Below are 23,859 nucleotides of genomic sequence, written 5' to 3' on the forward strand. Positions count from 1 at the left end.
GTGTGACCTCCTGTTTTCAGCCTCTGTTTTATTATCTGCTCTAGCATGGTCCTCATAGCCCTGAGGCTTTCTTAACACACTCAAAGATGTGGTGTCATCTCAGTGATTCATCTAGCTGATGATGCCTTCTACCTCATGTTGTTGTAAAGTACCCTCTAAAAAGCAGCAGGCAAAAATTTTGAGATGCAGAAACAGTACAACTATTGGTATGTTCATGTTTATATGTCATTTTCTTGGCAGTAAAATTAAGGCTTGGTGTTTGGTAGCATAGTCATGACAACTCACATTGCAGTATGTAACATTTAGGGAGTGTAATATTGTAGCTGTGACATTAGATGACTTAATTTACCTCATAGTTCATAATTTACTTTATACACTGGCGTCACAGCCAAGTTTTATTCAACAGCAATTCATCTATCCAAAAAATGCTGTTTGTGTTCATTAAAAAAGTGTTAACAAAATTGGTTTAAATTCAATAAGTAATTTTGGGGGAAAAAAAAGTCATCTTCTTCAACATGAAATAATTATTTTAAATTATATCTCAAGTTGAGCCAGAACATTAAGTCCTTCTTCTGATTCAGCAAAGAACAGAAGAAAACCACTGGTCAAGCAGAAGGCTTTGACCTGAAGCCGGGTTGGAATTTTTTTTTAGGATGTGGCTCCCTTTCTTTTTGGTATTCACATATGGATTTTGAAAGGAAAATCTAATCAGTTGCTGAGACGAAGGAGTATGTTGCACACCTGCTCCATGCCCAGATTAAGGGCTGTGTATGAAGGGCTATTCAGTGTGATGGCCTTTAGTGGTTGTTTATGAATAAGAGAGGGTGGAAATTCAGACACACAGCAGACCCGCTGAGGCTGCCTCAAGCAGACAACCCCACTGACATGCACACACAGCCAGGCTGCAAAATGCCTGTGAGCTGTCAGCTTTTGGCTTCCATCTCCTGGGCAGAGCCATCAGTGATGGCGAATCATCCCAAGTGGTTTGGTCAGTGCTGTCCCTGGAGAGAGAACACAGAGACATCATTCAGTCTAGGGAGGCTGCTCTTAACCTGGAAGGTTTTTTCTGTTTTGTTTTGGTTTTTATTATTATTTGTATGCTAGGTGCATGGAGTTTGAGGAGTATGCTAGGTGCACTGGCTTTCTTAGCGCTGGTTATGCCAGCAGATACTTTGTGTTGCCTCAGCTGAGCATCATCCCGGGCGCTGTCCTTGGCTTGGGAGGCACAGCAGCCAGCTTTGCACATAAGGTGCAAATGTGATTGCTGATGAGCAAGGTCCTGTGAACGCCAGGAGAAACCATGCCAGGGTGTTTCCTCCTGATCTGACTCATTCTCATTCATGAAGCCAGAGCCAGGCCAGAGCCCTCCCTGGCACTGCACTAGTTTTTTGGTTTATGTGTAATAGCTACAGACCTAAGGGCATGGGAGGCATGAGGCCAGCTTAAACAATAAATACCCTGCTGTGCCTCGCTGCTTAAACAGAGTAATTACTGCCTTACTACATGTGACCCCTCTGTTCCTGTCCCTCTGGCAGTTGTTATTTCATGGCTCCCTTTACACAAGGGATGGCTCTGCCTCTCTCCATGCCATACATCTCTCTGTCTGCCACTATCTCGTCTCCTGTCTTTTTCTCACTGGCTCTGTCTCAGTGAGTTTCTCTTTGTCAGTAGCTGACTACCATTTTCTCTTTTTGTCAGTCACTGAAGAATCTCACTGTGTTTGCATTTCTCTCTACCAGCCACTGTGCCACTCTCCATTCCCCGTCTGGGTTTTTTCCATCTATTAATCTCTCGCTCTCAAGCTTTCCCCATTTGCACGACTTCCCATGCCATGTGAGTTTTTCTGCCTGCCTTCCTTACTACTGTATCATTGTAGCAGTAGCTGTCCCTTTGCTCACCCACCATCTGCTGCTCTCCACCGATCTCTTTACTAAAAACAAGCCTCTTCAACTAAGGGATGGGAAAAAAAAGCCAAGCTCATTGGAATCTGTGATGGCTGAGGAGACAGAGACTAATAAATGGAAACTTCAAAGTTTTGAATTAAAAAAAAAAATTCCCAGCTGGAGGTAAAACAAAAAAATTATGTCAAAGGCTCCCTTAGCTATTTTTGTCTTTCAGAACCCTGTTCCTAGGGAATAGAAGGTGCAGAGAGAAGGAGGAAAGTTAGGTGAGCAAAACCTCAAACACTAAATGGGGAGTGCAGAGACAACAAAACCTGCAGTTCAGCAATAGAAGTTGCAACACACAAAAAAACTTCAAATGGCATTTATTGATTTCCAATCCTTTTTATCTCCTCACATCTTGTTTTAGGCAGAGGAGGGCCCAACAAAGATGCATAACCCATTCTGCTCTCCCCTCTTCACTACAAAGATGCTTGGAGGGAAAACAAACGTAGGAGCAGGGTGGCTGATCTCTTTCTCCACATGTCAAATGCAAACAGATACTTTCAGGGGATCTGAACTTCAGTTTAATTTAAGACCACAGCAGTGCTAAAAAAATAAGAGCACTAAAGTAATTTTTGCACAAGTGTTGGATGGACAAACAGGAGAGGAGATGGAACAAAATGTGGCTGCCACCTCTGCAAATTAGCTTCCCCTTTGGAGATGTAAAGAACTAGGGCGTGAAGGGAAAGGCCTCTCTGGTAGACCACGTGACTGAATGCATTGCTGGCCCCCTGACTACCTGAAAGAGCTGTCTGTACACAGTATAAGTGGGATTTTGTCTGGGTGTGTGTCATCTCTAGAAAGAAAGCATTTAGCCTTTTAGGAAAGAGTAATGCTGTGTGGCAGTGAAAGGGGTCATTCGGGCGGAGGTCAGAAGAGCCCATAAGTATGTGGGGAGCATGTCAGTCTGTGTTTCTGCACACACAGTGGGATTTATAGATGTAAAAATTAAATACATAGTCTATAAAACACGTAATATTATTTATACATATATGTATATATACACACACACAAGAGCATAGGCAGGTGTGCACACCAACAAGGACAATATGCAGAGCCAATGGGGTTGCACAAGGCTGTTTCCAGAGGGCAGGGGGAGAGGGGGCCTGCTTGCCAGCAGGCTAGCACAGCTGAGCAGATTTGCTCTTCGGGTTCATTATTTACTGGGTCCAATTAGGAAGCCAGGGGATAGGAAATGTGGCTGAGGCAAGCGGGCCTTCAAAGCCTTCCTCTTGCACACATCAAAGCCGCCTGCCGCAGATCCCTCTGCAAAAAGGGTTCTGCCAGCTCCAAGCAGCAGCAGCCGCCTGGCTCGTGCTGCTCGGGGTCGTTCCCTATTGGTTTGATTGTCAAGCCTCCCAGGCTCGTACTCTCTCTATCTCCAGCCTCCAGAGCAGAAAGCTCCTCTTTCTGATTTACTGGGACAGAGTTAAGGAGCTACAGCTTGGCAAGATGGTGTTTAATGGGGCTGCAACAACCAACCAAGCTAACTATGAACGTGTGAAAGGCAAAAAACCTGCAGGGAAGCAGGTTGCCTAAAGTCACAGGAGGGGATGATTTGGGATGAGAAGAGCTGCACTGTGTGAATAGTCATCCCCTTAGGGAAACCTGAAAGGCCCCCCACTGGGAAAGGGCTGTACTGAACCAGGCAGAACAGCCAGGAGACAGCCCTTGTCAGTGAGGAAGCTTTGGCAGAAGGGTCAGAATTTAATCCCTTGAAAACATGCTCAAGGCAAATGTCTGCTCTTAATGGGAATGGAGTGGCTTGCTTGCCAGAAGCTGGCAATCCCTCTGTTCACCTAATAGAATATGTTTATTGTTATCAGTACCGAGGAACATTGTCCAAGCCTTCTCCCTCCCTGCTTTGATAAACTGCATAGTGACAACCATCAGTTCCCTGACAAAGCTGGCTCCTGCGCAGAAACATTTGTAAATTCACTCGATGGATAAAGCTCTGTTCCTGCACCCGCTACTCCCTGTTTGCCTTCGAGGTTAGAGTTAATATGACTCACCTAATCTGGCTGCCGAAGTGAATTAGTGAAAACATCTCTACAGCTCTCTGCAAGATATCACAACCTGACATTTCTCTAACACACTGTGATACATCTATCCTCTCCCTGGTCTTTACTATGACACCTCGATTTTATATAAATGCTTTTTGTTAGAAATGGTTAATGTACTCTTAGAGGGGACATGGCAGCAAGCAAAAGGGTCTGTCTTGCAAGTGAGAGCAGCTAAGTTCTTGTAGCAAAATGTTGATGCCCAGGGTCACCAGTGCAGGGACAAGAACAGTGCTACCACTATTTCAGCAAGAGACTGTCACAGAAACTTTCCCTGAAGTGTTGTGCTTGTATCTGTGTCCTGGAGCAGGGGAACGAGGAACTCAATAGGGTTATTGATGTCTTTGGCATGCCCTTTAAAACAGAAGCCCTGCCTTTCACTTACCCCTAGAGAACTCCACTGGGCAAACCAGCAACTCATCATGTCTTGGGAGGGGTTTTGCACAGCTGTAAATGCTCTCCTGCTGGACAGGGTACACGGTACATTTTAAGTGCATGTATGTATGCAGGGGAGAAGCTAAAAACCATCTTCCATTGAGAAAGTATGTACCCTTTTAGGATACTTTGGCACTTCACTGATGTGGTTCTCTGACAGACAGACTGAACAGCACCCTTAATGAGCATGCCACTCCATTAGAGCTGGTTAAGTCACCCTCAACCCTGTTTTCATTACGGTGACAGTCTTGTGACAAGGGCAAATTGCAGGAGAAGCCAGCCCCACTTGGAATGAACCCTGTATATAAACAAGGCAGAATGGCAGAGCAAACGATTTGCAAAACAGAGGCAAATTACGTTTTAACCTTTTCTTTCTGAGTCTTTCCCTGATGTCTGATTAACTTTCCAGTCAACTGACTAACCTACCAACTGGGAGTGCTGCTGCAAAAGGAGGGTAGTGTTGGTTGTCAGTTTAAATTGGGGGTGGGATTTTAAAAGTGCTTTATTAGCAGGTAGCAATATGTCATAAGAGGATCTGGGAATTAAAAGGGTTCCCAAACAGAAATGATTCATGCTACAGCAAAAACACAAACAGCGTATTTGCTGTACAGACAGCAGCACAGTGCAGAAGTTGTGACCCAGTCCTTTATCTGTGTTCAGCCCTGGTAACACCTCATCTGAAATGCTGTGTTGGGTTTGGGATATTGCACTGCCAGAAAAATGTGAACCTGTCAGAGGGGTCTAAAAGCAAAGAACAAGAATGATCAAGGGTCTAAAAAAAACCTCACCTACAAAGGAAGGTTGAAAGACCCTGGCAATGTTCAGCCAAAAAAAAAAAGATGACAACTGAGGGAGGAACATAAGTGATTTAAAAGTTGATAAAAGGCTATTGCAGGGAAGGAGGGAATGATTTGTTCTTTTTGTCTGTAGTGGCTAAGACAAAAATAATAGCTTTAAATTGCAGCAAGGGAGACTCAGGTCAAACTTCAGGGAAACTTCAGGGTAAGGACGGCAAAGCACAGGAACAGCTTGTCTGGAGTGGCTGCCGCTGGAGGGCAGAGAATGGCTGTGTCCCTGACATGACCCATGTGTCCTGCCTTGAGGTTGGGGAAAGGGTTAGGTGGTGACAGAAGTCCTTTCCACAGTGTTGTGACTCACCTAACCCTACAGGGTTCCGTAACATATTCATGAGTTACAGCAATAAAAAACACCTGTGAAAATCCCCCCTTGCTTCCTTCTCCACTGACTTTCCACAGCATCAGCCCCAGTGCACAGCAGAGGACCGAAAGCCATGTCCCAGAGCACCGGGTGCCCAAAAGGAGCCAACTTTGCCTCCCTCCTTTGTACGATATGCTGCTCCCATGCAGGAAGGCCCTTCAGCAAGCTATCAGGGGATACAAAAACCAAAGCAGTTGTAAGTTTTAGACATAGCAATGAGATTTCCACTCACCTGAACATCTGGTAGGAGCTCAAAAAAGGGACTGCTGGTTAGCCTTGCTGAAAGAGAGGGGAAACCTGGTCACTACATGAGTTTAATAGGTACACTGCTGTTTTCACACTGAGTCTTCGTGACGGGGGGTGGTTTTCCCCTAGAATGATTCTGAAAATTGCCTGGGAAAAGAAAATAAAAAAGACAAAAGTAATTGTGTAAGGGACAGAGTTCTGAGCAGATTTTGAAGTTTCTAAAGTCCCTCTCTGACGCAAGAGGGAAATGTATGAAACTGGCATTGCCTGTGTGTGTGGCCAGCCTGACCTGGCCAACATGCGGCAGCAAGTCTGTGCCTCTGTTGTGGGATCTATTGCAGGTGGCTCCGTGGCAACTTCAGCTCCAAAGACAGAACTTACCCGCTGCTTTCACACAGTGCCATAAGCCAAGGGGAACAGCCCCATCCTTGCAGGCACTATTTGAACTCCATCAAACAACTGTAAGCACTTAGTGAAGTGGGCAGGGTTTCAGAAGTGCTCGGCACCTGCTGAGCAAAAAATGTCTTCTGGGCAGAGACTTGCTTTGGAAAAATCTGCTCTCTGAGGAACCTGAATGTGAGACCTTGTGAGGTGACTTTTTTTTTTTTTTTTTTTTTTTAAAAATCTGGCTTTTACCCTTTGAGGGTTGGGGGATGCTTTCTCTAAACATACACATACACAGGCTGGTGCTTCCATATTCCGTAGAGCAGTGCTCACAGCCCTCTCAGAGGAATGAATGTGGTTCAGGTTCCTTCTAAGAGGAGCCTTACTTTGCTTTTGGAAGGAATAGAGTAGATATAACAATCCTAATATTTCATGCTTCCCTAGCAACTTTCCTCCAGCGAATCTAATGTGTTTTACATGGGTTAACCTCACCGCCCTTCTCTGACCAGGAGGTGATGAGAGAGGGGGGGCTATTTGCTGCAGTTCGCAGAGGGAGAGAGAAGGACTGACTCGCCCAAGGTCGCACAGTGAATTAAAAGCAAGGCCACAGACCTCTCCCGATTCCTGCTCCTGTTCATAACCCCGACTGACACTCGAGCTGCTGTTTTCACAATTGTGTTAGTGAGGCAGCACAATTTAAATATGTCCATTTCATATGTACAGTAGATTAGGGATGCGTGATGATTATTGGTCTCCACGGATCAAATTACACTTTGTTTCTCTCAGTTGGGCTGTGTTTAACAGCATCTTGATCTGATCGATCGCACTTCAGGGTGGTAGTTGCTCTGAGAGACAGAAAGACATTTTTCACAGTTTTGCAGTGGAGAAAAGGGTGCTGACAAAACACCACCACATCTGAGGACCCAGCTAGCCCTGCTTGAAGTAGCAATCATCCACAGTCTGACTAACCTCTCCTGGTGCTCAGCCATCACACTAGTGAACTTATCTGATCTCAAGCAGTGGAGATTTTGCTTCTTGGCCTGGGCAGCCTGTGAGATGGGATGTGTTGGTACTACTTGTATGCTTCCTTCCAGATTTTCAGTTTTCCATAACTAATAAAAATGCTAGTATCTTGCTGATATGGCTTCTGAAATAACTTTTAAATCGCTCATGACTGTTGCTTATTTGCAGAATCCCTGTTGTGATTGTTCCTCCATAGCTATTCAGCCGGAGGTTTCCCAAATCTGAAAGCCTAACAGAACCATCCCCTGTATTTTTCTGCACTACCAGGCAGAGAGTTCGAAGGCGAGGAAGAGTATCTGGAGATCCTGGGTATCACACGAGAGCAGTCGGGCAAGTATGAATGCAAAGCTGCCAACGAGGTTGCCTCAGCAGACGTCAAGCAAGTCCGGGTCACTGTGAACTGTGAGTACATTGCAGCTGGAACAGGTCAACGGGGAGAACTTTGCCCACAGGCGGGGGTCACTTCAGGATAAATAGAGAAGCGTTTCTGGGTTTATATTATACAATCTGAAAGGGAGGGAGCTGAGAAAACTATCTGCACACACTTGCCACAGGGTATAGTTTGTGCTTTAAACCTGGTAATGTATAAGAAAGGCGGGGGGGGGGGGGCTGTGGGGATAGAGAGAAACAGAGAAGGAGAGAGAGAGGAGCTGTGAGTTGCCCCTGTCTCTCCCCTCAGAAACGCTGGCAATGCCTTGTTTTCACTCATTGATATTCGAGTGAACAGTAGCGTGAAGAGAAGCTTCAGCAAGGCAGCAAGGAGAGATAAGGGAGGGTTCAGCTGGCTGAGAGCAAACACACGCCTCCCTGCACCCAGCCATCTCAGCAGTGCCTTCACGGGTATCACAGCCCAGGGGACATGCGGTAGAGGCACGTGTTAAGGAGAGGGTACAAAAACTTTAATTTTGTGCTGGTTTCAAGCTCTGTCTAAGAGACCCTCCATGCACCAACATAATACAGAAAGGGGCTTGACCAAAGGATACAGCAGTCCACCTAAAAGCACTGAAAGGCATAGTTAGCTATGTGGCTTCCATCCACACCTGTGTGAGTGGGGCCTGGATCCCATTGCCCATATACGCTTAGACAGGTGTCCACTTCACTCAGCTGGCCTGTTCCTCTCACAGTGACACAAGATATTTCAGACTGATATTACTCATGTAATCCTACGCGTGTATATGTCCATCTCCGTACTTGCATGGTTTATATTTGGCACTGGAGTGATTTAAAGTGAATATCTGCATCTACCTGCTCTATTTCCTTACTTGGAGGCTAAAAACTTTGCAGCAGGGATGGATGAATAGGAGATACATTGTCTCTTGACCTTTTTCATTTTATACACCAGAATACTACCTTAAATTGCAATTGGAGATGATTACAAGCATGTTTCAGGGTGCATGGTCTTGATTCACAGAACTGTCAGGGAGTGGGTTAGGGCAGAGACCTGATGGCAGTAAGTGTTTCAGCCCATCCCAGTCTTAATTTGACACCACAGGTGATTATAGCACCTTTTAATACTATTCTTGCTCTTTGTCTCTTTCTTTCTCTTTGGGCCATCACATCAGATCAACTTTTCTGTCTTGCTTAGAAGTCAAGGTTATAGGCTCCCTGCAGCATCTTCAGAATCCACAGTTTTTTATAATTCCCTTAGAAACTGGGTGGCAGTGGTTTAATACCAGCTGCTTCATGGGACAAATTTGGCATAAATATGAACTGCAGTAGCAGATTTTCTGCACTAGAAGTGTTGAGGGTTTTCTGTTGTCAAAAACAGCTGAATTTATAAAACGGAGACATTCCATGATAACCAATTAATATTTTCAAATATTTCTGTGAAACATAATTTCAACGATGCTTTTAATGTGTTTGAAACAGATTGTTTGTCAGAATGTTTGATTTTGACTTAGTTTCAACACATAATAACTATGCCACAGTAAGAGCTTAAACATTTTAACTGTTGGAATATATGAAAATATAATGTGATACAGTATTGTAATATTAATATGTGGTGTAATTTGTAATGTAAGCAACTTAAAATTCCATCAGGACAGATCTTTTCCTTTGAAAGAAAGGGAAATAAAATCTAAGAGATCATGAGGACCATGCAGGAAAAAATCAGTCCTGTTTGAGGAATGAAAGGTAGACATTTGCATACATCTTTCCTGAACCTCCTTCCTTAAACAACACCACAAATAGCAGAAAGTGCGAAAACTACAGTAAGTTTGAAAAATGGGATCTGCCCAACCTAAGGAGCTTCCTGGCTATCTTTTATGATCTGCTGTGGAGCACGTAGCTTGCCAGCTCAGACCGCAGGAGAGAGCATCTCGCTTTGCTTTGGTCTCACACTACCACCTTCAGGCTTCCTGAGTAATGGCCCTTGCAGCACATCACAGACAGGGAAACTGAGGCCTAGAGCAGAGTGAAAGGAAAACAGCCAAAGGAAACCCACTCCTGGCTTCCTGGGCAGGAAACAGCTACATGCAGAGTGTCTGCTTTCTGAATGCAATAGGCTGGTTTATTCGGGGCTCCCACCTGCCCCTTCTCATGGGAGAGCACTGCAGCAACATTTTAAAGGGGTGAAGATAGGGACTGCTCAGAGCAAGGGCCCTCTGGCAGCAGGCTGGGGAGCAGATGCCTGCTGGGATCATTTTCTAAGCCCATAGAAAGGTGCCTGTTCATTCTGTAACTCACCTCTTGTACCAGATTCAGTGAAATGGAAAAGTCTTGTCTCACTTTAGACAGCAAAAAGATATACTGCTTGAACCAAAATTCAAAGGAGGATGGTTAAAAAAATCACCTTCACTATCCTTTTATTATCCCTCCTCCTTTTCAAATTAAAATATTTGTGTGAACCCACAGCCTTTGAATGTAGGATCCTATTTATGTACACTTATTAATATTTATGATGTTAGAGGGCGCACTGCAATATCCCTAAAGCCCTGCATAAAATCCCGATTAAGGTCAGGAAAGGGATCACATTGAGATGGCTAATATGTTCACAAACAAATTTCCTTCCGTACATTTTCCAAACAGAATTGTTTTTTTTCTTTGACTGGCACAATCCATTTTGCTTGTCTTTTTCTTTGGCCTTTCAGTGCCGAGACGGAGAGATGGCGGAGCTGTACTCTGCACACACAGAGTGCACTTTATGGTAACCCAGGTCTCAGGAAAGTAGCTGTCTGAGTTGCAGTCCCGTAATCTCAGGGTGTGGAAGTATTAGTGATGAGAGACAAGGCATTTATTCCTTGATCCCTCTCAGCAGCCAAGGGGAAATATTTCTGCCTTTTAAGTTGTAAAGCTTTATCGCTTAATATTTTGAACATAGGGCTGGGATTGAAGATGCTGGTGCCTACCCAACCTGGTACCCAGCCAGTACTGAGACCTAGCTCAAGCAGGGCCCACCAATATGTTTTCCAAGTTTGGTTTGCCCATGGCTACAAATTAAGCAGAGGTGGGAACACCATGCTAGGCTGAGGGCAAGCTTCATGCAGAACAGTCACAAGCAAGCCTTCTTGAAGCTTGTCACAAAGCATGATGTCCAGGAACACTTGAGCAGGATTTTTAACCTTGGAAACCTAAGGGAAGTGTCTCAACAAGTTATCTGTTTCTCAAAGTTGCACACATAGCTTCTCCTAAAGCTCTTCCCTTTTAAGCTGTGAATGTATTTCCATATCGTCATGTTGCCTCAGTCCTCGCTTCTTATACTTTTGGCATTAGACAAAGAGTTTGTATGGAAAATAATTTTCATGCTAGTGTTAAATTCCTTTATTGCTTTACTTTTATTGTCTTCCTTTACCCTTGATGAAGTCTTTCTCTCATGTTATCTCTGATGAGTCCATGTGAACTAAAGATCCATGGGTAAATAATCATAAATTACAGAAGTCCATCATTAACCTCAACTCTGCCTGTGTATGCCTATGCATTTATGACAGAATTTTATTCAGCAGTGCTGAAGAGAAGCACATATAAGGAGCGATGCTAACGTGGTATATTAGGGAGAGTTCAAAGAGCACGTGTTCTGCAGAGGAGCAGGGGGAACATGTGCCACAGCAAGCAGCAGCTGTGGGCCTCCAGTAGCTCAAACAGTTTGCATGAGGAAGCCATCCCTGACATAGTTTTGCTGTTCTGTCACACCTGAAAGTGTGTGAAGTGACCACAGGTTTCCTTCCTGCAGACCCTCCCACCATCACAGAGTCCAAGAGCAATGAAGCGGCCACGGGACGACAAGCCTTACTCCGGTGTGAGGCATCAGCAGTGCCCACACCTGATTTCGAATGGTACAGAGATGATACCAGGTAAGACCTTTAGCTCACCTCTTTTCTTCTCTCCTTTTCCATCTAATCAATAGAGGATCCTTAGAGCATCACCTACTGTCCCCCCTCAACTCTTCTTCTCAAACAAATTGCTCCTTACAATCCATTTGAGTCACAATGACCCATCAGACTCAGCAGAACCAGCATGGTCAAGGCTGGAGGATGCAGTCCCTCTCTGCGCTGGGGATGCTGAAGGAGGTGCAGAGGGTGGAGCTCTTCCCTTTAAGTCAACCATGGGCCAATACACAATTAAGACAATGTTCATGCATTAAGTAGCCCATGTTACAGATAAAAAGGTAGGTAGTGTTAGTCTCCAATTAGGTAATGCCACTCTAGGTGCCTTCATCTAGGGGAAGGAGCTGCTGAGGGAGGTGTGATTCCCCCATCTGTGTGACCTGAGGCTCTTAGATTTGCATATGAGAGTAAATGAGAAGAGGAAAGGGATCTGTCCTTTATACCTGAGCATTTACCTGGTATTAAGAAGGTTGCGTTATTCCTCTAGTTTTTAACATGACATTACAGGCTCAGGGGTGACTTAGCTTTGGCATATGCACTTATTGGAACATATGAATTGTTTCAAGTATGTACTAGCTTTCAGCTGGCCATGGTGTGTTCATTTCCAGTGTGAGTCTGTGCTGGAAAAATGCTTCCTCCCTTCGCTTGTTTTTTTTTTGCTTTTCCACTGCCTTACTGGTGGCATTTCACCCCACTGCACTCTTACTTCCTTTCATTCCCTTCTGTTTTCCATATATGCCTTCTTTGATCTCTGTCTTCTCACATCTGCTTCCTGCCTCCCTCTATCCTCCCCTTCCAGCTGGGCTGAAAGACTTTGGTTTACTGCCTGCCGGGCAGTGATTTCCTTCCCATACACAGCTACCATTGCATTATACACCTCTTCTTCTGCCTTCCCAGGATAAACAGCGCCAATGGTCTGGAGATAAAGAGCACGGGGAGCCAGTCTCTGCTGATGGTGGCCAACGTCACTGAGGAACACTATGGAAACTACACCTGCGTGGCTGCCAACAAGCTGGGAGTCACAAACGCCAGCCTATACCTTTACAGTAAGTATGGGAGAGGGTAAAGGGAGGCTCTCACAAAGACCAGGCTGTGTAGAAAGCACATGGTGACCAAAACTCAGGAAGGCATCCACTTGACAATCCAGGCCTCTCAAACCTCCAGCCATGGAGGCTTTCAGCACTCTGCTTCAGATACCTACATGTTAATACTTGCTGTGAAACACAAACACAGCCAAATTAAAAGGTTTACAGGCAAGCCCTTTGATTGACTGGCTTTGGTGAAGTCAGATTTTGTTAAAATAATAAAAGCATGTTTGTTTTAAAGCTGGAAACAAAAAATCCCTTAGAATGACAGCCCCTTTAATAAGTAGACAGAAGGCCAGGGCTTGGAGGATCCATGACAGCTGAGAAATGACAAGTAATTCAGAGAGATGGAGAGACCTAGCCACTGAGCCTGAGGAGAACAAGAGACAGTCAAGAAAAAGAGAAATTGGTTTGAAAATGGAAGAGAAAGAATGAGAAAAGACAGAATAACTTTAAACGTGCATATCAGAGGGAACATGGGGAGAGGTAAACAGATGAAATATGGAATAAGATTCTTTGTATCTCATTCTGCTACCTTTCAATTACTAAGTTTGTCTTAGTAAGTGTAAACACGCAGAATCTGGGATGAGACAAAATTCTAGAGCAGAATTACCTGCTGGTTCTGAATGTTGCAGCTGATTCAAACCTGCCCATAAACAAAGCCCCTGCTTCTCATCTACCATCCACGTGTATAACCCATACAAACCATGGTGTATTCAAAATGCAGTTCTCTATTCCAGGCCTAGACTTGGACCACATGTTGTTATTGCAACTAGAGACAGACTGCAGCAAAATTACCCACTCACACGAGGGACATGTAGACACAAAAGTGACTTATGGCAGTATTCCTTGCACGGTCCTAAATTGAATTAAAACACTCATGCCATGACCTGCATGTCCTTTTAAACAGAAAAAAAGATAAGATGTGTGAAGCGGTCGGTATGGGATGCAGTTTAGTCTAGTTTCTACTAATCTGATCTGTGTGATCAGATTAATCAAACCACTATAAAAAAACCAGTGGTTTGGTTTGGTTATTTTTAACAGAGGCAGAGCAAAAGAATAAATCTGTTTGTATTCCCTGTTTACCACCCTTGGATTTATTTCATGGCAGTTTGAATTTTTGCAAATTTCAGTGTATTTTGTGGAGGTTATTTTCTAAAGAACAGATATTATCATAAAAGAACATATATTTGATTTCCTGTAGCATTGCAGCACACAAAGCAAATTTCTACTTTGAAATTCTTTTCACCGTGGTCTTGTGACTGTCATGAGATTCAAATAAAATCCTCAGGCAGCAATCTGGAACATAATTTTCAAATACTCCAGATTTGTTCTTGCTGATATTAATATAATTCTAAGTTTAGAATCCATTATTTGTGACTGAATTCTAAATTTGGCCCTCTCTTTTGGTTCCTGTTACACAGATGAACTGTATCACTGAAACAAAATATAAGATGAAATTCAATAATGTATGTATGCACATATGATTTTAGCTGGGGGGTTAGTTTTGCTAGAAAAGCATTTTGCATGACTTCAGAACTTCACCTCAAAGGATCTCAAAGGATTTGCTAGCAATGAATATTTTAATATCACAAGTTATTTAGAAATGGTTGAGTGTTATTAGCACCGTTTTGCAGTAGGAAGCCAAGGTACAGAGTGAAGAAGTGGTTTACCCATGGTCATAAAATGAGTGGCAGAACCTGTAAGAGACCCAAGGAAATCTTGCGAAGTTGCCATTAACTATTCCAGGAGGAGATGTGGCAACTATTAAAGATGGCTTGCAGCACCAAGGATCCTATTTTATCCCCCTTTTGATGTTTATGAAGAACACTTTCCTTCTTTCAAGTTGCTGGATTTTGTTTATCATTTTTACCTTAGAAATGCAAGGCCTATTTATGCTGGAGAATGCTAGCAAACTTCACAAGAGCCAGGTGAATAGAGGTACAGATTCGATGATTTTCAGTGGACTCTTTCTAACTTGTTTTTTGTTCCTTGGTTAATCCCTGTTTCTTTAGTGTGCACTTGCTTCACAATGTTTCAGGAAATCTGTTCTTCTAGTTAGCATGGAAGACAGAAAGAGAGAGAAAAACACAAATTCAGGCAGACTACAGATGGTATTTTGAAGGTAAAGGGGGGAAATGAGTGAAAGGAATCCAGCTTCATAAAGATAAAGAATGCAGCTGAAAAAAACCTACAAGTCCAGATGAAAAAAATGCTGTAGTGATCACACAGTAGCTGAAAGAACAGATAATGCACACTCCCAGCCACATATCCAGACAGAAAAATAAAGCAGCTTTTGCAAGGTACAGCAGATACTCAAATACTTGGGAGTGTTTTTCATCCCTGGAATCAGAGATTTTATTTCCTTTTTAAATAGAGAACAAGCTCACTGTAGAGCAACATCCCACTAGGGAGGTAAGTACAGCGATGGTTCCTCAGTGTCCCATTGCAGCACAAAAAAGAATGGCAGCAAGAAGTGAAGAAACAACCAGAGAGTTAATAATGAGGTACTGGCAGCTTTGCCTGAGGTGGAGGGCAGACAGGGAGCTAGCAAAGTGATGTGAAAGAACAGTTTAGCAGTAGAGAAAAATGGGTGACTACCATTTCATGAAATCTCAGCCAGCACTGAAAAACTCTCAGAGAGACTGAGTGCCTTAGATGTCAACGTCATAGACAGAAGATGCATTAAAATACAAAAGCAGCTCCCTTGAGCTTGTATGAATAGATAGCTAGTGATCTTCCTTAAAAAATGTAGCAGCAGGATTGCCTGCTGTAGGTGGAGAGATTTAATACCCCTCACTCCTGGAAACGGAGTTTACAATAACAAAAAAATGGCCACAACAAAGGTTTAACTTACCCAGGAACCTGTCTTCAACAGCAATATGGAATATGTTTGCAGACAGACTACTTAGGTACAGTTTGATGATACAACCGATCTAATAGCTTGCTGACATCCCTTCCTCCCCACTCCTTTTGCTCACCCTGCTCTCTGCCACATGGTTTCGTTGTTTCACTTATTCTGCTACTCAGTGGACATCCCACTGAGCCAGATCAACCTGATAAATCAGTGAAAAGGTAACTGAGCTTTACTGCTCACCTCCCCAGAATGCCCCCAAATGTTTTCTTTTGTTGTTCTGAGCTGAATTATTTCATGGACAGGCTTAACAAGCACCAAAGCCCATGCAAGAGAGAAAGCTGTATCATGCACCTGTGGGTGTGAGGAGTTGGGAGGCAGGACCATGTTTTGCAGCAGTGATGATCCAGTAGGTCGATTCAGCTCTGTAGAGCCTAGGGGTGTTTGTAAGCCCCAAGCACAAAATATGGTGAGACCTAGGAAAGGGGCAGTAACACACATCTCTGTGAAAATTACCTGACAGAGAGGTGGAGCCAGGGCTGCCATCACAGAGCAACAGAGGTGAAAAGTGATGTCACGACTGAAGGGAAAGGGTTTTACCTCCAGGTGTATTAGGAGGTAGGGAACATGTTTTCTTTTTGTTTTACTCATCTAACAGAGTGCTATGAAAAGCATTGTGAGTAAAAGTCACCATTTGTATCTTAACCCATGCTACCCAGAAGTGTATATGTTTATATATAAGTATATATAAATATACAGCAGATACACATTTGTTGTAGGAACACAGATACATAGGTTTATGTGCAGGTGAGTATGTATACATAGGCATGCACCTGTGTGATGTATAAGCAAGCCCACACCTCCACCACAGGCACACAGAAGCAGGTGCATTCTAGCAAGGCAGAGAAAAGAAATGAAAACTTTTCCAAATTAGTGACTTCTGCCTCCTGCAGAGCTAGCCCTTCCCATAGGATGAAGCAGGAGACAACAGAGCAGTGCTCAACATCCTGATGCAGTCCTGCTGGCTAAGTTGTCTCAGTTATAGGAGACTGCCATCTCGGCAGATGCCATATCATCTGCATCCTTTGGAGAACTAGAAAACACAGAGGTGAAGCAGCTGCTGGCAAGGCCTGTACCAACTACAAGCAGCGGCAAGCGGGATCCCACCCCTGCCTCCTCGAGAGGCTTCAGGTAGAGTCCAGCTAGTTTGATTGCAGAGGGGCACGTTCCTAAAGCGAGCTGGCACTGGCCTCTAACTTGTCGTTATTCATTAGTGTCCTGGCACAAGCGCTGGCTGTGTGCACGGGCTGACACCCCTCCTTCTAACTTGTGCCTGAACATTTGCTTACAGTGGTTGCTGTGAGGGTTTGGAGTGTTAACTGGGGCTGAAATCCCTCTTAGTGGTTAGTGCAAACCCTGTGTCTTCCCCCCAGCTGTCACTAACGGGGAGACTCAGGAGACAGGGAAAGTGGTTTGGGGTGACAGTCAGACAGGGCAAGGCTGAGACACTGCTAATGAGCCAGGGTGGAGCAATAAAAGCAGCACACAGCGGGTGAGGGAAATAGAGGTAGAGTCCTTGAATAGAAAGCAGCATGATAATGAGGCCGTAGTGCTTTGCTTTAACTGCTTATGCTGTGCAGCCTGTAGCCTGCTGTGCAGGAAGAAGGTAAAGGGGAGTTGAGTTATTTAACCAAACTAAATAACAAGGAAGTCTTGTCAGCACAACAGCCTGCTTTCGCAGAACAATAGTCCCCTGTTGCTACATAAACACAGAGATCCAGGCTAGACTTGTATTTGATCTCCCGTGTGCCTGCTGCGGATTCAAACAACTCCATTACCACCACGAGGGCAGAAGTTCTGCCAGTGTCGCAGGGATCAGCCTGACCTGCTACATCCTTATGGGCTCCAGCGAGGCAGAAACTTACTCTTTGCACCAAGGATACAGTATAAAGAGCATTAGCCTCCAAATAGCTGGGCCTGGGTTGATCAGAGAATGATAGTGAACTACTGACGTATCCTGCAAAGCTCTATGTCCATCAGCAGTGATCTTAGCAGGTAAACCAGAAGACAACTCATTGTCCCAGGCCTACCATCTGTTGCAGCTAAATGTCTGTGTACCTATGGATCAGTCCATGAGTAGGAACTTGTCTCAGTCAGTACAAGGCATCCAGCAAGTTCTGAAGGCAACGAAAGGAGACCCAGAGATCAGAGTCAAGCATGAGGACCATGTATTCTTGGTTGTATGCCTGGGTCTGCCAACAGTTCAGCATTTGACCGTGGGCAAATTGCTTCCTTGCTCTGTGCATCAACTGCACCATCTGTGAAGCAGAATTAACACTACTGTTAGCCTCAGACTACTAATACTGTTAGCTTCAGACTCAAGTCTCTGGTACTGTCTGTGCAATTCTTTTGGGATCCTTTCGTGGGAGAAGCAAACTGTGAAGTCAGCAGTGACGTACAACAAAGTCCTGCTGTGACATATAATGAGGACACGTTGTAAAAACCCTATAAACAAGACAGCAGGCTCTGGGTACAACTGGATTATGATGAGTGCAAAAACTCTGTTCCTTTCTGAGGAACAAAACTCTAAAGAAGGATTCTGCATGGTGATTGCTCCCATGCACAGATCCTCAGGGGACCTGTCACTGGGAAGAAATCCATTGTGGAGAAGGTTCTGAGGAGGCAGCAACTACCCATGGAGGACTTCCACAATGCACCTCTCTTCCAAGACTAGCTTCCAGAAAGAGGTGTAGCTAAGAAGAATTGTAGAATGATGACATGAGTGGTCTTGAAAGTCAGAGGGAAGATATGGCCCATCAACTCCAATTACCTTCACTGCAGATGCTTAATCCCTCTTGCTGTGTGGCTGTTATTTGTTTAGTTTTTCAAATGACTTCTCTCTGACTCCCAGTCCCAGGGGTTGTTGATGTGTATTAGGCGTGTTGCTAGCAAAATGCTCTGTATATGAAACCTACTCTAGTTCATCTAGTTCATCTAATTTGGGGATGGACAACTCCATCAGGTTTGTATCTGCTGCTTGCTTGGTGTGAAAAGTGGCTTATCCTTTTCTCCTGCATGTTGCTTATTGTTTTTTTTCCCCCCTTAGAACGAGTTTTACCCACACTCCCCAATCCTTTTCCAGGTCAGTATATGTTTTATGTTGAAGTAGCTCTTTAGCCGGGTCATTCTCCGTCATCCTGACAAATGCTCAGAGTTAGTGATGGGCAAAATGGCTCAGAAATGCAGGAAAATAAGGGCTTTCCCTTTTCATTTACATGTCATTTTGTCTTTTCTGCTCACCTTCCTCATCCTTCCTCTTTCCCCCTCTCTTTTCAAAAAAACAATCAATGGAACAGCAACAACCAACCTTTAGCCAAGCTTTAAGCAGTGACATTGTGTTGTCATGCAGGTCTGGACAGTTTTCAGTGAGGTTCAATTTGTCTGCAGACCTACACGTAATATGTATTTCCATCCTAAGCTGTCTTTGCCCACTTGTTCAGATTTGGATCAAAAGCATAAGCAAAGCTAAAATTTTGCAGAGACAGTAGAAGGGACAAGTGAAAAGCTAAAAATGAAAATGCTACCAGAAGTTTTTTTCATTCTAGTTGTGCAACTAGATGCAACTGCATCCACAGGAAAACACATTGTTTTCTGAATCTTTTGTCACGCTGCTCCAAGTCTGCCAGTCACATAGTCCTGCATTTGATGCAGAGAGCATGTCAAGAGGCATGGTGAGGTGTTACTGTCTGCTTTATTCCAAGGGAAGAAGGTGTGAAGGCAAAACAGAGTCTGTGTGTTTTTCCCACCAGAAAACAGAGTCTGGATGTTGTGTCTATGCTGCCCAGTCATGCCTCAGGTCCTGGCATTGTTGCCCCAACATCCACATGAGACTTGGGGCTTGGTTGTGACCTTGAGATTCTGATAAAGCACAGAGACCAGGCATTTCCAGAAAGCAGGCTGCGGTATTTGAAAGTGGTGTTTGAAACTAAATCAACAGTAAGACAGCAAGTCCCTGCGTTCACTTAAAAAAATCTTGGCCTAGAGCTCCTCAGTATCTTTGTTTTACTGCCATATGATGAAGATGCACTCAACTCATGGGATGCTCAGAGACCTAAATTGTTAATGTCTGCGCAGAGCTTTGGGGTAGAGTGTTATTAGGAACCCACGTTGTTTTGCAAAAGAGCACCTGCTTGAACAAAGCACCTGCAGGTACTGCCATGAAAAGAACAATAAATGCTGGGTGTTACACCAGCTCCATTTAACCACTCTGCCGTTTTCAAATCAAGCTCTGCTCTTGGCAACTTATTCAGGTTCAGGATGTAGTCACAACTGCCTATTTAAAAGGCAAATCCACAAATACAATTAAAGAAAAGTACCTACAAAAAAAAAATGAGGGGAGAGGTAGAAATTGGACTACCATTAAAATTAAATCCCAGAGAGTGATTTGTAAATAACATTCAAGGAGCTGAAGAAAGGAGTAAAGTAGGCCATTGGGAACCTAGTGTGGAAAAATAAATCCAATTAAACACCATTATTATATGTATTGCAAATGAAACTTGTGCTGGGATATGAAATTAAAGTTGCTGAGGCTGTTTAGGATATAAGGTTTTGAGGAGTTTTCCAATTTTAAGTGCTATTTTTTTAAGCAGAATTTTCAATGGCAAATATTTTTGTCTGATGAAAAACCCAGGGTTCTTTGGTTTTATGATTATTTTTATTATATATCCTTAAATTCCACAGGCAGGCAGTGTTAATTTTTTTCATAGGCAGCCCTGTTTACAGCTGGTTTTGAATTAGTAGCCTATTAACCTAAATGATAAAGCAAAATCCGTGAGTAAGCAAGGCCAGGATTCCCATTACAAATACACCTCCTAATCAAGTTGCCAAGGCCATCCTGCACAGCTTTAGTCTATCCTTTAAAACACTACCCTCTCTCTCTTTGAAGCTGTTATTTTTTTACTGCTCCCCAGTCTCCTGAGATCATCTTGAAGGACATCCTAGTGTGACATCACTTCTGTGAGGAGTCTCCAGGAATTTGTGGTGCCAAATGCTGGTATATCTCCAGTGACCCAGGACACAGTTAGAGGATTTTGCAGAGGGGGAAAGTAGAGTTTAAATGCTCTCGACCTGTTTTCCGAAAGCCCCTACCAGCTTCTGCAGTGTGGGCCGTCAGCACAGATACTGGTGCTTATCTCAACATGTGCTTTTACTTTGCTGTTCACCTTCAAAGAAACCTTGGGCATAAAATTTTCTTGTTAGACCTCTTCCTCCCTATGAGTTGATGTTCTGAGATGTAGTCCACAGCTCTCAAATAAGCATCTCCTCAATGACCAGATTCACAGCCTTCTTCCTCTTTTTCCCTTAATTTCCATTTCTCTTAATCCTCAGTAACACTTCCCTGCCCTGTGAGGCTTTGAGCATTAATTTAAAAGGAAGATGTTTTGAGATGAAGCAGCTATCATTAGCTAGCTGCTGTGGAAATATCTTGTGAAATTTCAGGCAGGCTGGAGACTCAGAAGCAGCCCATTCAACTAAACAAATGGGACTTGAATTTGATGAGGCAGTTTCCTAAAAGGCTGGTGGAGCCCAACTGATTCAGCTCTAAACTGAACTGTCCTTCGGTAAATTTTCCAGCCCTCTTAATTTTGCAGCCAGGCACTTCAAATGCCTTGAAATGTCTCCTGCGATGATGCCACATCTTCGTGTCTGCATTGTAACATCATGTTTTAATGGGCTGACATAAGACCTGGCTGTCACAAAGCAGAGGCCTTACTGCATCATCAGGTGCCTTTTCAAAAGGGTTTTTCTTCTTGAAAAGGAGAATTTGCTCATTCCCCATCAGATCTGCCAATGACAGAGCAGCTGTGTGGTCACTGTTGAAGCACTAAGGGTTCTGATACAATTATAGCACTAGCTCCACCTTTGTCCTCCATTGTCCCTTGTCCTCAGCCCTTTGAGCATAGAGTCCCTCCCCTGTGAATATCACCTAGTGTCCACATCAGAATGGCTTAGCCAGACTAATGGGCTTCAAAACCTGTGAGTCTTCCTCACAGGAGTTTTGTGATGAGGGCTTACCACAGGCTAACTAGAGGCTTTCTCAGCGTGGTTAGCTTGATGCCCTGGGAGCTCTGCAGGGGAGATGTGCTGTTTCCCAGAAAGGAGCACATCCAGAGCTGCTCAAGGGCAACAAGCGTGTCAGTCTTTGGGGCCTGAACAGACAAAGTCATGGCCATCAACTGGTTGACAAAAGATTTATAGCAGTAGTATGTTAGCAATTAGTGGAGGGGGAGGGAAAAGGAGAATGACCAGTTCTTGTCTTTCTGCCAAAACGTGCACTGATCGGAGAATGACCCTGTATGGCTGTAGATTGTAGATAGTCTCCATTTAGCTGTAGCCCATGTAGCCTGTACTGTCACTAATGCCTTCATCAGGTGGGTGGGAGCTGGGGGAGAGAGATGTTCATTTGAGTTTGATGACCAGAGAGCATCTTTCTTTCTAATACTCTCTCAGTCCTCTTTCCTCTCTATGGAGGTCCTGGCTGTGGAGAAGAAAGCTCATCTGTTGCAGTGGTGACCTCCACCCATCCCTGCTCCCGTTTTGCTTTCTCTAGTGCATGACCCTGCCAGTTCTGCTGAGCCTGCAGCTCTTGTGTCAGCGGGGTCTGCTTTGGTCAAAAGATGGACATCTGAGTATTTCAAAGCTAAGGAGAGAAGCATGAGGGTTTACAACAGAGACTACAGACTGTAAAGGATTAACATGTTATGGGGGTTTGCTGACTAGGCAGTGGTGTGGGAACAGTCTGCAGAATCCAGCCCTCCCAATACAACCAGCTAAAGAACCCATCCATCTCTAGAGTTCTCTTCACTGAGGCCAGAGGGTGCTTCCTCATCTGAGCTCCAAGAAAGGGTCAGTGAAAATCCAAGCCTTCAAGCCTTTGAAACAAACTAGTTGGCAGAGCTGGGGAAGCCATAACATGAACAGGCCAAAATAGACAATCTTGCCTGATTGTGATCCTGACAGAGAAATAGAGAGAAAAATAAAGAGCAGGGAAAAATAATGGTCATAGGGACCAAGCACAGGAGGGCATATTTGGAGCCATGTGCAAATCTGGTATTTCCATAAATTCTAAGGCATTTGAGGGCCACAGTTCAGCTGTTCTGGTCACTCCACAGTGATGTATGCCTGACTACTCAGAGCATGCCTTGCTTTGGCAGCTGATAACACCCACGACCCTGGGCAGGAAGCGCAACTCATGGTTCTCCTTGCTTCTCACTGGTGCTTCCAGCCAGGTTTTCCAAAGAACTCATTCTCCATTTAGGGAGTGCAGAAGGGATTGGCTCTGCAGAGTGGACGCTCAGACAGACCAAGCTTCTCTTGCTGATCAGTCAGTGTCTGTCCCTGCCAGTGCTGCCCACTGGGTGCCAGGCCTGTGGGGGTTTAAGGCCAAGGGAAGAGGAAGGACAAGACAGGGTGAAGGCAGGCAGCCAATATAATATTAATTGCTTCTTGCTATTTTATAGGTACCAGGCAAGGGATAGCACTGTATTTTATTTTGACTGTGTGGTTTAAAGTGAATAATATCAAAGTCAATGGTGATGATTGTGTCTTCCAAGAGGGGGTAGTATAGATGTAGCCAGAAACAGCATCTTAGGGAAAATAGAAATGCCAAGAATTATTTGTTACTACAGCTACCAACATTGCTTGGTGGGTTTTTCTGAATAGCAACAGACAGCTTCTGTTTGTTGAGATTGCTTTAAAAAAATTAAGAACCAGTCTGCTTCTTCCCCCACCAAAAAAAAGTGTAGAGAAAAGAAATGAGCTTTCTGAAAGAAAAAAGAGAAACACAGGGGGAAAGAAAGAGAAATGGCTTTATTGCTTGATCTGTTTCTGTACTTTTTGTTCATTAATTTTAATTTAGATTGATTTATTCCAAAATGAGCCTTGGGTTGCATATATTTGCATTGTAGCAGTGCTGTGGAGGATCCAGTGAGTGAGGAAGAGCACCAGCAGAGGATAGGAACTGAGATTAGAAGTCCCAGAAAGATATTCCTCCCAGCTGGGCCCTTGCAGTGGAAAGGCATTTCAAGGTCTGTGTAGTCACTGGTGTGGCTTTGCATCCACACAGAACAACCCTGTGGAAGAGAGGTCAGGGCACAGCACTCAGGTTGGAGAGTGGAGGTTGGTTGGAACCAGTGGGGGAGAAAACACACAACTGAACTGCAAAGATTAGAAACAAACCCATGGAAGAGTGACTGCTGTGGAAAATCAGTTGTCAGATAGGGACACTTA

The 23,859-nt window shown here is 44.1% G+C and overlaps 1 protein-coding gene across 9 annotated transcripts in view; it reads left to right on the top strand.

Moving 5' to 3' along the window:
* LSAMP (limbic system associated membrane protein) overlaps positions 1–23,859 on the top strand; it is a 1,004,346-nt gene that overhangs the window by 961,166 nt on the left and 19,321 nt on the right. For 6 of the 9 annotated variants that reach the window (XM_032681167.1, XM_032681163.1, XM_032681164.1 and 3 more), the window contains 4 exons: positions 7,577–7,711; positions 11,478–11,598; positions 12,529–12,677; positions 18,677–18,712. In XM_032681167.1, the coding sequence (XP_032537058.1) occupies positions 7,577–7,711; positions 11,478–11,598; positions 12,529–12,677; positions 18,677–18,712 (441 nt within the window). Of the gene's footprint in view, positions 1–7,576; positions 7,712–11,477; positions 11,599–12,528; positions 12,678–18,676; positions 18,713–20,540; positions 20,792–23,859 lie in introns of those variants that run through there. The other 3 variants (XM_032681168.1, XM_032681169.1, XM_032681171.1) reach the window with 2 other exon arrangements.

Source organism: Chiroxiphia lanceolata, chromosome 2 (genome assembly GCF_009829145.1).
Source record: "Chiroxiphia lanceolata isolate bChiLan1 chromosome 2, bChiLan1.pri, whole genome shotgun sequence".
Taxonomy (NCBI): Eukaryota; Metazoa; Chordata; class Aves; order Passeriformes; family Pipridae; genus Chiroxiphia; species Chiroxiphia lanceolata.